Genomic DNA, 15,367 nt, shown 5'->3' with positions numbered 1-15,367 from the left:
CATCCCCATGGAGGGTTGAGAACGGCTTGCCCTGCCAGGTCGACATTTCCCTGCCTGGGACTACTTTCACCTCTGGGGGGAGGGGTGTGTGTTTCAGGGGTCATTTAGGGGCAGACCTCGCCAGATCTCTGGGGCGAAAGTTCACTCTGATAGAAGGTTTGTTCAGCCGCTCTATCTTTCTATCGCTGTCTCTTCCCCTCCCCTCCCCTCCCCCACATGTTTCCCTACGAAGCAGTCGTCGCAGCCACTTCAGATTTTCTTCAGACGTGGGTAACATTTGTGTGTTATGGTTAACGGAATGGCGCTAAAATGACCTGGTGGATTATTTCTTTTACTGTTTACTCTTTGCTGCTGCTGTTAATTCTTCTGTAGATGATCACCAAATCTACTAGGACCCTCAGATGGCAGTGGGTCATGCGACTGGGAAATTACAGTCTTGCATATAAAGGGAATGAATCCATTGAGTCAGTTACATCCCCCCCCCCAAAAAAAACCCCCAAACCCAACCCAATTAGGTGAGATTTGTCCTTCCTCCATCACTGTATGTCAGCTGAGTAGATCTAAAAGAGGATGGTCTGAGATTATGGGAATGTCTGCCTGCGATTTCCCACCTGGCAGTGAGCGATCATGATTCGTTCAAGCCTTTTATTGTCCAGCACACAAAAATACTGGTGTTCTGGCTGCCATGAGCCCAAGTCCCCCACCCACAGAAGAGGCTGCCTGCCACACTTCCTCATTACTAATTATTTCTTGGAGTAGGGAATTCTTTTTCATACTTGCATCAGGTGTGATTGGATCATTACCCACCCCCAAAGGAAGCTGCGTGTTGTGCTGCATCTCTGCATGAGTTACAGCTTGGAACTGGCCTCATTTTAACCAAAAGGCTTGCCCAGATTGGTAACTCATGCAGAAATACAAGGGGCTCCTCTGGAAGTGGATAACGTCTGGTCTCACTAAAAGTAAACCATAAAGTAGAAGAACAAAGCATTCTTATTTAATGTAGAAAATAATGTGCCTAAGGAATCCATAGTCCAGGAAACATTGATTCAGATCATTGTTTGTATTAATAATGCACAATAGCCAAGAAGGTGTTTAATTGTTCTGTGAGTCCAACCATTTGGCTGTGGAATTCATCTTTACAGGTTACCTTTGGAAAAACAAACATTAGCAGAGAAACTGTGATACGATGTTTGTTCGTGCACTCACATAAAAGGTCCAGAAGGATTGTTGTGTTCTTATGATAGATGAATCAAGAGAGTGTAGAACCCTGGGAGACATGTGAGTTCTTACTGAAGAATCCTTCAAACGTCCTTCCTATCTGAGGCCTTGAAATGTCTTGACCTGTTGCTCAGTCTTCCTCTCTGTTTTTCTGTGAGTCTATATTGAGTTCTCCGGGCCAGAATGCTTATCGAAAGAAGTCGGTATCCAGCATCCTTTCTGGAGGCTGATTAGGCATATGGGGCTTGCCCTCAAGCCGGCTCACACACTCTGCTTGCCCCAAGCCCTGTTCACAAGTCACAATGGATGCGTGGACAGTCTGCGTACAGGGCCTTTGTAATCTTTTCTCTATGTGTGCATTGACTAATTCTCATGTTCCATTCAGTGCATATACAGCTGAACGTATGCTTGAAAGTGCTGGTCCCTGGCTTCAACTGAACAGTTGAACATTGGCTCTTCCTAACAAGCAAATGAATACAAGTACATGCAAGATATATTTTTTTCAAATTTATTTCATAAAAGACGGACAAAATAAAAGAATATCCACATGTAATAGATCTTGATGATCGGCTACAAGTACTATAGAAGTCTTGCTCTACATTTGTAGACGCATCTCAATGGCGAGACGTTATATTATTGACATCATTATTCAATATGTGTAAAGTGTTGGGTTTTTTTGGTCTGACAAACTTTTTTTCTTTGCCAGAACTGGTTGCAAAAGATTTAGTCTGGTTCTCTCAGAGAGAGCAATACAAAAGCACATGCTTGAGAAATTCTGCACAGTTTGTGGTGCGTACATGCGGGATGTATGTGCGTTCACTGTTACATGTGAACAGGGCTACACTTGGTGTGTGGTGGAAGATCTAGGAGAACAGAAGAAGGAGAATACAAATTCTGAGCAAGGACTATTAGCAGCGGGGGTCTCTCAAGTGATGCTTTACCTGTCGCCGGCTGACACTTTTCTTGGTACCCATCAAGTGTTTTTGCCAAGTGAGTGGGACCAGGTGGGTTTTTGCCCAGAGGACCATTGGAGATCTGATTGTCCTTGGAAACTGTCTTGTCGAAGGCTTTCACGGCCAGAATCACTTGGGTGCTGTGTGGTTTCCGGGCTGTATGGCCGTGTTCTTGCAGCTGTTACCTAGCTTAACAGGGGTTGTGAACTTATTTCTAAGGAATCTCCACCACCTGCTAAGAGTGTAACAGCACGCAAGTATCTTAAAGTAGCAATGGGGAAAATACTCGGCTTGGCAATGCGAGAGGTGGCTAGGAAGGGATCTTTTAGACTATGTATACGGATGGCAAGGAGCGTTCCGCAGAGTAATACAAGAGCCCAAACTGAGTTTTAGAATATTTATATAAATTTGATTTCAAAAACAAACTATACAGCAGGGCCATGAGCACATTTGCTTACAAGTTCCTAATATATAGAAAGGTTGGAAAAGTAGGTTTGGGAGGATAGAGAGGGAGTTGGGAAGCAGCCCAGGGTGTCACGTTACCTAACAATCTCTAAGGAACCTGCACGAAGGTGTTGGTAGAAGGCAGGGATTCCCACGCCAGCACCCAGAAACCCAGTAGAGAGCGATATATCGTGTCTCACACCAACAGGACCAAAGGGAGGTTCAAGTTAGCAATGAAGCAAGAAATGTTGCAGGTGGAACCAGGCTTTTTATAAGATGGAATCCGTTCTCTTGGCGGGAGAAAAGGGACCAATTGCACTAAGTTTAAAATTTCTCCACATCTGTGCTGGGTTTTGGGTGCTAGAGCTAATTAATCAGCCCATCTAATTACTGAGTCCCGGGACAATAGGGCCAATTGCTTGTTAGGCTAAGGGGAAGCGGCTGTAAGGCTTCTAATGCAGATTGATCTGTAGAGACTTACTGCCCAGGTTATTCAAATTTTGGCTGAGACATTTGGATTAGGACAGGGGTTTGGAGTGGTTTAGGAGGGAGTCATTAACAATAGGTGGGAGGAAATGCAAAGAAGCAACCATCTGTTTGCTGACATGTTTTTCTAGAAGAGGAACAGTTGAAATGTCAGCATCTGATACCAAGATGTCTTTCCATATTCTTTTGTCTTACAGTATCTTAGCAAGGTGTGGTAATCAAGATCATGCCCACAAACCAAATGAGACCTCCAAGTTATACTGGAGTAACTCATCCCCTTGATTAGATTTTGTAAAGTAAGCTGTTTACCTGTGGCTTGCTGCCAAGTGGACACTCTGCTACCTACCCAGAGAGAGATGTGACAACTGGCTTCTGCCAATATGATTTTACCAAAGAAAATATGTTGCAATAATATGTTGGGAGTGATCAGTGCAGTAACACAGCATTTCCTCTCCTGAACCGTTTACCGCCTGCATCTGTGGCTGGCATCTTCAGAGGATCTGATGTTGGGAAAGCAAGTGGAGTATAATACCTGTTGGAGTGTCCAATATTATTTGAAAACACAGAAATTCTGGACCACTCTGACAACCACTACATCAGACTACACAGAGAAGCCATTGAAATCCATAAGCACATGGACGATTTCAACGGAAAGGAGAGAACCATGAAAATGAACAGAACTTGGCTGCCAGTTTGAAAAATACTAGAGTCAAGACAGTGACTAATCAGCTCCACACAAACATAGGATGACTATAGACAAAGGAAACAAAGGCCAGGATACTTCTATTCAGATGCTCCCACCTATTGACCTTGCTATCTTCATTGTTACTCCCATGCTAAGACTTCATTGTTACTCATACTTCTATTCAGATGCCCTCACTTATTGACCTGGCTGTCTTCTTTGTTACTCACAGACAATGTTTCTTCACCCACCCTGGACACTCCAACAGGTATATATACTCCACTTGCTTTCCCAACATCCGATCCTCTGAAGATGTGAGCCACGGATGCAGGCGAAACGTCAGGAGAGAATGCTGCTAGAACACAGCCACACAGCCCGGAAACCACACAGCACCCAAGACCTTGGAAATTTTTCAGAAGTTGCTTCAGCAGCAGTGCTCCCACAGCTGAAGGAACTTCACTGTGTGCCTGAAGGCATATGCAAGGCTCACCCATTCAATTCTTGGTCTCCTCAGGGCAGGGGTTTAGCCTGGAGAGGAGGCAACTGACAGGTGATACAATAACCATCTTCTAATATTTGAAGCACTGTCATAGAGACGATGGAGCAGAGTTGTCTTCTGTCACCTCAGAAGATCAGACCAGAATCAGTAGGTTGACATTAAATCAAAAGTGTTTTTGGCTAAACATCCGGAGCAGTTTGTACATGGAGCAGGCTTCCTCTTGAGGCTTTTCTTTGGAGGCTTTTCAGCAGAGGCTCAATGGGCATAGTGATGTCACAAGCACAGAACATAGTGATGTCACAAGCACAGATAACTTCAAAAGGGAATTTATTAGATAGATTCATGGAGAAGAGTGGCTACTAGCCATAGCCAGAGGCAGTAAATGTGTAAAGACCAATGCTGGAAGGCAACGTAAAGGAAGCCCTGTTTGTTCTATTTGTTGGCAATCCCAGGCATCTGATTGGCCACTGTATACTACTTTGTGCTAACTTAATGGACCCCTGCTCTGATCCCACCAGGGCTCTTGTTATGTTCAGATCATCCAGCAGAATGATTGAAGTCATCTCTATCCCCTAACGAGGTCTGAAGCTAGGTTGAAGTTGATCAAAGTAAAATGAATTTAGCAGAGAAAGAGAGCCCATACCAATTCTACAATCATAGTTCAGTGAACAAGGTTATGGTTCAGACTGAAAAAACATCAATAACCTTAAGGCTAAGAGAATGATCTTTTATTTTTCCCCACTTAGACGTCTGTTCATAATTTTCTTACTGCTCAGCTTTCAACAGTCAGAGTAAGATACAGCAAGACCTAACAACGGAGAGCAGCTTGGCCTTGGCTCTGGAAAACTTGGCCATGAATCTCTCCTCATCTCTTCTTTCCCCACAGTGAATAGCAACAATGGTTGTGGTGCCGGATGAGACGTCCTCCCCCCTCCCCTAGTGTTTGAAGTGAAGGTGCTGGGCTGTCTCTTTTTTCTTTGTTTTCTGCTGCTCAGCATGGAATTAAAGAGCCCAGCCATACCGATGCGGAGTCCCTGCGTCCAATTCTGCAGGTGTTGTTTTCTTTTCTGACTCCCAGATGGCTGGATTTTGGGGCCTACAGTTACTTCAGGGCTTACTATGGACTGTTAGTGGTTCAGGGTCACGGTCTTGTTCATTGATGATCACCGCATTTTCCCACCTGATGACTGTAATTTAGAATAGTCAAGGGCTCCTGAATGGAAACTCAACTTCTGTCAACCGCTTGCTTGTGAAGGTTGGAGCCAAAGTTCTGCGTTATGCTGTGGGCTGAAACCCACAGCACACTTGGGAGGTCTGGGTGAAGTTCTTTAGGTAGCTCTCATGCTGGTGAAACAGCAAGTGACCATGTGCTGTATAAACTAAAACTGAGGATTGTGTCATCTTTCCTACTCTCCCAAAGCTTTGGGTGAAGTATCGTTTCAGACAGATCCAGTGTTCAAGTGCGTCCCAACATCATTTTCTACATATAAGGAAGAAGATTATACAAACCAGAAGCGTTATTTGTGCTCTCACAGAGTAGTGAGATGGAGTAATGGCTGAAAAGATCCGCTGCCAAGGAGAATAATTTGACCCAATGTTAAAAGCAAAGGCTTTCTACTTTGTTTGCTGTGCTCATAGATTTTCTTCCTTGGAAGTTAGTATTCTGTTGAGTTTGTGAAACCTCATTCCTGCAATTGATTTGTTTCACTGATTTATTAGGATCAGTGTCATATCTGCCTTAGGGACAAGGGGGGTCAAATGTCCCCGGGCGCAAAAATTGCAGGTTCATTTGTGTGTTTTTTGAATTTTTTAGTATTTTTTCCAGTGTTTTGCCTGGGGGTGATTTGTGAGAGATTCACATGCTTAATGCCCACTTGCACTGGCTTGGAGCTGTTTTTCAGGCTAACAACCTATCTCATAGGGTTGGTGTGAGGACAAAGTTAGGAAAGAGTTGGTGGGGAGCAATTTCTGTATTCTGACTACTAGCTGCAGGATGGCCTGCATGTCTTTTGGTTAGCACTGAGGGTGGAAATGTCAGTGCGGTGGTTCATTGCTCTGTTCCAACATGGTCATCCTTTAGGGTTGCCAACTCTAGGTTGGAGCATGCTGGAAGGTTTTGGGGTGGACCCTGGGGAGGCTGGGGAGCAGGGACCTCAGTGGGGCATCATGCCATGCGATCCACCGCCTGAAGGAGCCTTGTGGGTTTCCTGGACTTGCAGCTGGTTTGCCGGTGGCAGAGGTCAGCTCCCCTGGAGGAGCCCTTCGCCCCTCCGTGCAGCACAGTCTCTTTCCCAGGCTCTGCTCCTTAATCTCCAGGAGTTTTCCAGCTGGGAGTTGGCAACCCTGTCAAGCTGAGAAAGGTAAAAGGGGAAGAACATGACTCCTACCTAGATGCACACTTGCACATAATTATTGAAATTTTAAAAGAAATGTGCCGTGCACGCGTGCCAGCTGTTTTGCTGCCCAAGTGGGGATTTTTTCCCAAGGCCTCTGCACCACCTGTTGAGGGCTCATCCACTTTAATTTCCCTCAAGCAGCCAGGTTAACCTGAGCAACCCTCCTCCAGATTGCAGGTGGCCCTGCCTGGGCACAACCTGGCCGGTCTGCTGGAATCGATCAGCCGCAGCCTCTGCAGTCGTGTCCGGCTTGGTGTACAGCTGTGAGATTATCTGTGGGGTCGTCCCTGAGAACTGAGAATATAATTGAGAGCATAACATTTGTAAGAATGAGCAGTTTTTAATTGCCTGTTTGCTTTTTCCAGGTATATACTTACAAACAGTGTTCAATCACACACCAAAAAGTAACAGCTATGCAGCCTATAAGCGCCGATGGTCTGGAAGACATGGCAGCACTGATAGATCTCCACGAGGGCGCCATCATGCACAACCTATTCCAGCGATACCAGCAAGACAAAATTTATGTAAGCCTGCTTGTGGGTGGGCGTGGGATGGGAAATGGAAGAATATTTTAGAATGGGAAATAATATGTTGCATCAGTAATTTTTTGTTTCTGTTTTGGAAGTTCTCCGCCTGCCAAGACATCTGATTGCAGCCCACCCCCCACCCCTCCATGTTGGTTCTGAGGCTGCAAAAACCAGAGGAGTTTTTTCTATCCTTGTGCCTAAGAAATGTGTCATAGTATTTAGTTTATATTCTTGGATCCTGGGCACTTCCCATCTGCCAGCCAAACCTGAGGGCCGGGAGAGCTCAGAGTGAAGAGGAACTGTCAAGGCAGGTCGCAAGTTTAAAGTCTGAAAGGATCTTAAACAGAGCTGAGTAGGCAGTCAGGTTTGTAGTTTGGAATCAATGGTGCCCAAGTTCGCATTGATCCAACTGTGATGAATCACTGGAGGATTGGATAATGGACTATTGGAACAGCCCATAACAGTTTTTTAAAGATATAAAATCAAAATTCAGATTTGACAAAGAAATAAAGGGCCACACAGATCTCTGCACTTGCTTTTCCTGAGTAACTGCAAGGCATAACAGCTGTGGAAAGATGGATGAAATTGCAGGCTGTGTCGGATTGGTTAGCAGGGAATGGAAGGCGGGCCACGTCTACTGGGTTGCTTGCGCCCAGCAGTTGGGACTCTGTGGGGAGACTGAATCGCTGAATTGCCAGGGTTTGGGCGGGGTTTCTGAAAATATCTGCAGTGAAAGTGGGTTTCTAGTTCCCTTGTCTGCCTAATGACCCCATCAAGTGTGGTGGGAATGTATACTGAAATGATGCACCCTCCTGAACTGTAATTCTTATCTGCATCAGTGGAATTGAATTTGGAACTGTATTGGGAGCACTGTTGGCCATTGTGTACACCTGTTGAGATGTGGAGAAATGTGAGCTACATTGTTTCTCCCTAGAGTTATAAAGCTGCTGGTGAAATACTATTTTCTGCCAAGTTCTTTTTTCTTTTGTTGAGCTCTATTCAGAAATTTAGAATAAATAGTATTTATGAGTCAGTTTATCTACCAGTGACTATATAATAACATCACAGACTCAAAGTTCTTTTGTGTTCATTTACTTTAGATGTAAACTCAAGATTAATTTTCTGGGGGATTTTTGGTAGGTTTCTTGGTGGTGGTTAGTGATTTTGCTGACTTTAATATGATACTTGTTTCTTGTGTGCTTTTTTCATGAGTGCACTAGTTGGCCAACAAAGAGTTGGTTGAGATGATGTGCCAGGTGGGAAAGTTCCACTCACTGGTGAGCTTTGCATACCTGAGCAGTGAAACATGAGAGCTGTAAAACCATACTAGATTGTGGCCACCCCTTGTATTAAAAAATTCACAAGTTTTGATTTTTTAGTTCAAGGAGGGACTATACTCACATTAACCTATTATGTTCCACCAAACTCTCACTGGCTATACTGCAGCCATTTTGTATTACCAGAACCAGCTGAAAAGGGGTAGTGATGGAATCGCTCCCTGGGTGTACACATAAGCAACAGAATGTGCAGCGAGAGAGGTAACACTTGAAGGTGACAACTGTCGGATCTGATTCCATGGCTGAGACTAATATGATCCCAGGGAAGGCCCACAGTCCTTGGCAGAGCATCTGTCCTACATGCGGAGATTCCAGGATCAATCCCCAGCCTCACCAGCAACAAGGATCAGGTTGTTTCAGAAGGCAGCTGCGTTGGCCTGCAGAAGAGCAGGTAGCATGGAGGGGCAGGAGACCTTGAACTGAGGCCCCAGAGAGCTGCTGCCAGTCAAAACAGAGGAGGCTGAATTAGACAGATGGGTGCTCAGCACCCCTGCTAGGACCACGTGTGTGGATAGATACGGCTCCTGCACATTTCATACTTGTGTGCAAGAAGGAATTTTGGCAGCCCAGTTTTTCTCACCCTGACATTGCAAGGGGTGTGTCCTGCATGGTCTGGAATTCCCATCTGTACACTGCTCTTGTCAGAATCCCAAAAACTGAAACAAACTCATGTAAAAGAACAGTAGTTTATTGAGTAATGAGGATCTTCTCTGGTCATGCCAGAACTGAGGTTTGCCTGCGCAAAATCCAGTATTAAAGTAGCTTGCACCCCCCCCCCCCTATCCTGGGAAAGCGCGCCCAAAAGGAACTGTGAAAGAGATAACTGTAAAGACAGCCAGGCACTGACCTTGGCCAGCACCTGGTACAGTAGAACATCATACAGAAGACAGTTGAAAGTCAGTTAGAAATGCATTTAACCCATTCCTCCACCCTCAGCATACCGACAGCAGCAATAGCAAAACCCCCATAATCAGGCCTCCTGGCAGCTCTCTCTCAAGAGCCCCAGAGCCAAGGCTGCCTTTCCATGGAATTGCCTTCACCCCCAGCAGCACAGAAGTGTTTAAGACAGAGGGAGTCAGGCCTTGTCTGTACCAGCAAAACACCTTTTTTGTTGTTTGCAGAGGATGAAGGTAGCTGTGTTGTTTTGGGATGTTTTGCTTACTTTGCTCTAATGTCTGATGAAGGCTCAATATTTTTGCCTCTGCACTAAAGTTGTGCCAGTCATCTCAAGTTTTCAGGTACAGTTTATAAAAACAAGGAGTAGAGAGACGCTTTGTTCTGTGTTGATTCATGGCAGGTGACATAGCTGATTGCTAAAAGATGAAGTTACAGATCACAAAGTTGGGCTGTCAGTTGGTTCCCAGTGGCCTAAAGGTAGAAATAATATTGCTCTTCTGTGTGCTGATAAACACTGTGTTAGCAGTTCTTAGCGTGTCAAGATTTGAGACAGCACAGAAGAATAATATTGGACAATACCAAAAACCATCTCATTCACGAAAGGTCAGAACCACAGTTTCTAGAAGAGCATTGAAATAACTCTGAGCTTCAGTGGCTTTTCATGTTTACCTGGCCCTGCCAGATTTTGAAGCTTCCCTTTCAGCAAATGGTGGATGGGAAATTCTCACAATGGAGAGATGTCGGGAGTGGTATCCCCCAAGGATCCGTTTTGGGACCAGTGCTCTTTAACCTATTCATAAATGACCTGGAAGTAGGGGTGGGTAGCGTGGTGGCCAAGTTTGCAGATGATACCAAATTATGTAGGGTGGTAAGAATCACAAAGGATTGTGAAGAGCTCCAAGCGGACCTTGATAAATTAGGTGAGTGGGCTAAGAAATGGCAAATGCAGTTCAATGTAGCAAAATGTAAAGTGATGCACATAAGGGCAAAAAATCCAAACTTCACATACACGCTACAGGGGTCAGTGCTATCAGTCACAGAGCAGGAAAGGGATTTGGGCGTCTTAGTTGATAGTTCCATGGGAATGTCAACTCAATTCATGGCAGCTGTGAAAAAGGCAAACTCTATGCTGGGGATCATTACAAAAGGAATTGATAATAAAACTGCCAAGATTGTCATGCCCTTATATAAAGCTGTGGTGCGACCGCACTTGGAGTACTGTGTTCAGTTCTGGTCGCCACATCTCAAAAAGGATATCGAAGAGATAGAAAAAGTGCAGAGAAGGGCAACGAGGATGATTGAAGGATTGGAGCACCTTCCTTATGAGGAGAGGCTGCAGCGTTTGGGACTCTTTAGTTTGGAGAGGAGACGTCTGAGGGGGGATATGATTGAAGTCTATAAAATTTTGCATGGGGTAGAAAATGTTGACAGAGAGAATTTTTTCTCTCTCACAATACTAGAACCAGGGGGCATACATTGAAAATGCTGGGGTGGGGGGGGGAAGAATGAGGACTAATAAAAGGAAACACTTCTGCACGCAACGTGTGATTGGTGTTTGGAATATGCTGCCACAGGAGGTGGTGATGGCCACTAACCTGGATAGATTTAAAAGGGGCTTGGACAGATTTATGGAGGAGAAGTCGATCTATGGCTACCAATCTTGATCCTCCTTGATCTGAGATTGCAAATGCCTTAACAGACCAGGTGCTTGGGAGCAGCAGCAGCAGAAGGCCATTGCTTTCACATCCTGCATGTGAGCTCCCAAAGGCACCTGGTGGGCCACTGCGAGTAGCAGAGAGCTGGACTAGATGGACTCTGGTCTGATCCAGCTGGCTTGTTCTTATGTTCTTATGGTGAGAATCCCCTCCCCTGAAAGCAGTTAGGGTATTCATTTTTGCAGGCTCTATTCCATCCAGTTCTCCCCCAGGGGTTCCCAACTTCTTCTGGAAGGGGCTTTCTCTCTCTTTCTCTTTAGGGTAATTGCTCCCACCACCTGACCTTTGTAGGAAATTCCCACTGGGGAGGGTCAGGACGCCCCAGCTTCCTTTCCAACTCTGAGCCCTTGCCTCTGTGTCTCCTACTTCCCCACTCCTGGGCACCATGGGAACGATTCACAGCCTGGTGCCGCCCTGGAGGAATAGCTGCTTGCCAACTGCCAGCCTTCCCTTCTCCTGGCACCCCCTTTGTACAGTGGAGGAGGTTTATGCAGTACAGAAAACATTAAAAAGTATTTGTTAAAAAGTATTTATTTAAAAGAAAATGTTTACAAGCATATATTTAGCAAAGCACCAGATTGAGCAAGGGATTCTTCTGTCCCTTCCTGTATAGATACCCTATCAGTTGTTAGAATAGGGTAAGCTTTTAAGCTTCAGATATCACAACTGTGTACAGATTCTCCATTACCTGGAAGAAGTCCTTCAGCATCTTGGGCGAGCACCTGGCCAAAATGGCTGCTCCCTCCAGAACTCAGGCAAGAGCTGTGTCCCCTTCAGTGGTCCCAGCCGGAAGAAGCTTCCTCTTTGCTCTCAAGAGTTCGATCAATTCCCAGTCTGGGTCAAGGAAGCTTTTCCTGCCACCTCCAGGAATCTTCTTCCCAGTGCCCTTCTGTCCCTGTAAGACCTCCAAATCTGAGATACCTGCTTGGAGAAGGGGGAGGGGAATCTTGACCCATCACATTTGACTATCCTTATTTGCACTCCTAAAAAGGTGGCCGAGGTGAGGCAGGCAAGCAATTGAAATGACTTCCCCCTTCCTTCAGCTCAGAGGAAAAAAATTATTAAAATGTCCCTTCAAACCTCAGTTGAAAAAAAAAACAATTCTTCACTGTCTCCTTTCCCAGACTTCCTTTGCTGGTTCCTTTCTCTCGGGCTTCCCTTGTTCTCTGCCCCTGTGCTGTCCTTTATGTTCTCCTCAAGTTTCAATAATATCCCAGACCATGAGGTGACTAATGCTTTGTTTTGTGGCCTGACTTAATGTCCCTTTCTCATTCTTGATATTCCTGTGGGCTGCTAGCTTTTACAGTTTGATCCGTGACATAGATATTCAAAACTTGGAACAGTATTGTAACTTTCCTGTCATTTTTTAGTTTGAGATGAATGATGAAAACTTTGAATTTTAACTGGGTGATTTGATGGAGTCTTTGAAAGTAGATTGCCACTGCCCTGAGAATTCTCACTAGGAAGATAACCTGAAGTCATCCATGTTTGAAAACGTGACTATTGGTTATTTGAAATGCTTCATCCAGAAAGCAAAACAAGAAAAATGCCCACACTATAATTATACTGTAATCTATACTTGAATCAGAATCCCAAATTGGATGTGCCAGTGGTATGGTGGTTCTCCGGGAAGGTTTATCATTTCAGGGGTGGGGAGGAGGGCATCGCCATGTCCTTAGCACTGCTGAGGTTGCCCCTTCCTAGAACAGCTTTGGCTTATGAGGACAGCACTGGAGAAAGAGCCCTTAAAACCACATGAGTGCCCTTCTGATGTTCCTAAAGGGAAGGGCGTTCAAATTACGGTGCTGGAGTTGGCAGTGACCGGAGAGGCCTCCCACACATTGCAAACAGTCTGCTGTTTCTGGCAAATATGAGTTGAAAGAGGGTCCAAATGGAATGAAAGGGAGCTAAAAATAAAACCATTAAATAAATATCTAAACTTGTACAGGAATCTTCCATGAATCAGTGCCAGAAATACCCACATTTAATGCATCTAACCTTTTAAATCCAACCAAAATGTGTGTTGGGTGGGGGGAGAGAGTTAGTTCTGTAAAGTAGCTAGGCTGTCGTGGTGCTGCCATGTCAACGCGGGCTTAGTCCTCACAATGTCCAAGTGATGAGAGGTTTTCCCCCCTAAAGGTTGCCTTTTCTTGATATACTTTTGTTGCTGGGGAGGAAAGAGCTGGAGTGGGGGGGGGCTGTTGAGGCTTCTGGGCCTTTGGGCTGCGGACTCCTTGGAGGAAAAGGCTGATGAAAATGTTCTAGACAATTATGGGTGCTGTAACCCCCTTTACACCTCTTTTCATAATAATATGGTAGTTTAGAAGTCACCTAAATCAACAGCTTGTCGAGTTGACATGGATTGTGTTTATTTGTGTCATATAAGCCAAGGCACGTTCTGCAGCAGGGAGGGGAAACATTTCCCACCTGCACTCAAAAGAAAGTGGGTTGTTCCTGGAAAGCAGACAGGAAATTGATTTGACAGCAAGCAGCATTGGAAAGAAGGCTCAGACTAATCAAAGGCGGGCGGGGCGGGGGCGGGGATAGAGAAAACTAGGGAGGGAAAGCACCAGGCAGCAGAAAGGTGCCAAGTAGATTTGCCAAGCCTCTCACTGGGGGTGTGGCAGAAGCCTGGAAGTGATATGCCATTCTAGGATTTTCCAGAAACTCTATGGTGTTATTGATTTTCTAATGAGACCTAGAGCAACTTAACACCACTTGCATTTCCCCCTGGAAGTGATGTCATGGCTCACATGACACTAATGACTTTCCATATGCCCCCCCCCCCCCCCCCCCGTCCGTCCGTCAGTTTCCAGGCATGATCTGGCAGCCCAAGTGCAAAGGAAGAAGGGAAGGAGAGATGGATGGAATTGGAAACATATGCAAGATGGTTGCGCTCTCTCTCTCTCTCTCTCTCTCACACACACACACACACACTCACACACACACACACACACACACACACAGACTGTTAGCTAAAGGCCTCTCTAACAGCCACGTTTCTGCTTCTGTTCCTGCCATTTCATGGGTACACTGTTTCTTTTCATTATTTTATTTGAAAATTCTAGGTAGGAGCTCTATTCTGATTTTCTTGCTGGATATCCCAGGAACTGCAGTGGAACGTCAGTCTTGTGGCATTAGAATAATTTATTAAACAAATTTAATTAGTTCTAATTAAGTATCTGTTGGCTTCAATTTTGATTTCACAACTCCCCAATGCATTAACCATATAACTGTAGCAGATGTCTAGCTTTATTCCCCTAAGATCCTCCTGGGAGCGAATGGCTGCACATTAATGATCCTTAAAGCCATGAATTGTTTTGTACTATCTTGGATTCTTGCTGGATGTCAGTAGATGCCGGAAATTCTCCAGCTCAGGGATGTTAAGCATGCTGCCCGAGGGCTGGAGCTGGCCCTTTGAGGTGGCTTATCAGGCCTGTGAGTCAGCTGAGGCAACCCCCCCTTCCTAAACTGACCTGGTGAGCCCCTTGGGGGGGGTGCCTCAGCTGACTCATGGGCCTGATAAGCCCTCTCAAATCAACTACCCCACCCCTTTGTGGGCTTGCCAGTCCAAGCACCCCCCTCCCAGTGTCGTTCTCAGGACAACCAAGGCAGCCGTCCCTTCCGCCAAAGCCCAGCCCAACCCAGTCACATTGATGTTATGTCTGACCCTTGTAACAAATGAGTTTGACATTCCTGCTCTAGCAGTTCAGGTCAGGAGGTCGTTCTTCCTCTAATCTGCTCAGGTTTTGTATACAAGCCTGTTCTAGATTTCTAGAGTCTAGATTTGGGGGTAGGTTAGGCTGACACATCAACCTTCCATGGCAGTGAGAACTCAAACCTGTTTTTCCCAGACCCTACTCCATCACTCACACTATTACCCGACAGTCACTGCTTTTCAGGGACCAAAAAGCTAGCTCCTATCTCCATGGTGGCGAACCTTTGGCACTCCAGATGTCGTGGACTACAGTTCCCATCAGCCCCTGCTGAATTGGGAATTGTAGTCCATGACATCTGGAGTGCCAAAGGTTCGCCACCACTGTATCTACTACTTTCAGCCCCTCAAGAGAGACTACTCTGGTGTAAGGAATTTAAGGCGTATTTATCCATTTCTGGGGGGAAAGAAAAACCATGCCAGTAACATGTCAGCGGAATGCTGGCATCTTGGAAACCATGGGCTGAAAACTGGGAACCAGCCAGAGAAATGCCGGCT

The 15,367-nt window shown here is 45.5% G+C and overlaps 1 protein-coding gene across 4 annotated transcripts in view; it reads left to right on the top strand.

Annotated features, from left to right (window-relative positions):
* The window catches only part of MYO10 (myosin X), a 293,414-nt gene that overhangs the window by 109,268 nt on the left and 168,779 nt on the right, over positions 1 to 15,367 (top strand). For all 4 annotated transcript variants that reach the window (XM_048508398.1, XM_048508397.1, XM_048508396.1 and 1 more), the window contains one exon: positions 7,044 to 7,202. In XM_048508398.1, coding sequence (XP_048364355.1) covers positions 7,044 to 7,202 — 159 coding nt within the window. The remainder of the gene's footprint in view (positions 1 to 7,043; positions 7,203 to 15,367) is intronic.

The sequence above is a fragment of the Sphaerodactylus townsendi genome, linkage group LG09, assembly GCF_021028975.2.
Source record: "Sphaerodactylus townsendi isolate TG3544 linkage group LG09, MPM_Stown_v2.3, whole genome shotgun sequence".
Classification (NCBI taxonomy): Eukaryota; Metazoa; Chordata; class Lepidosauria; order Squamata; family Sphaerodactylidae; genus Sphaerodactylus; species Sphaerodactylus townsendi.
Note: the sequence above shows the minus strand (reverse complement) of the source record. Positions and strands in the feature narration are given on the sequence as shown.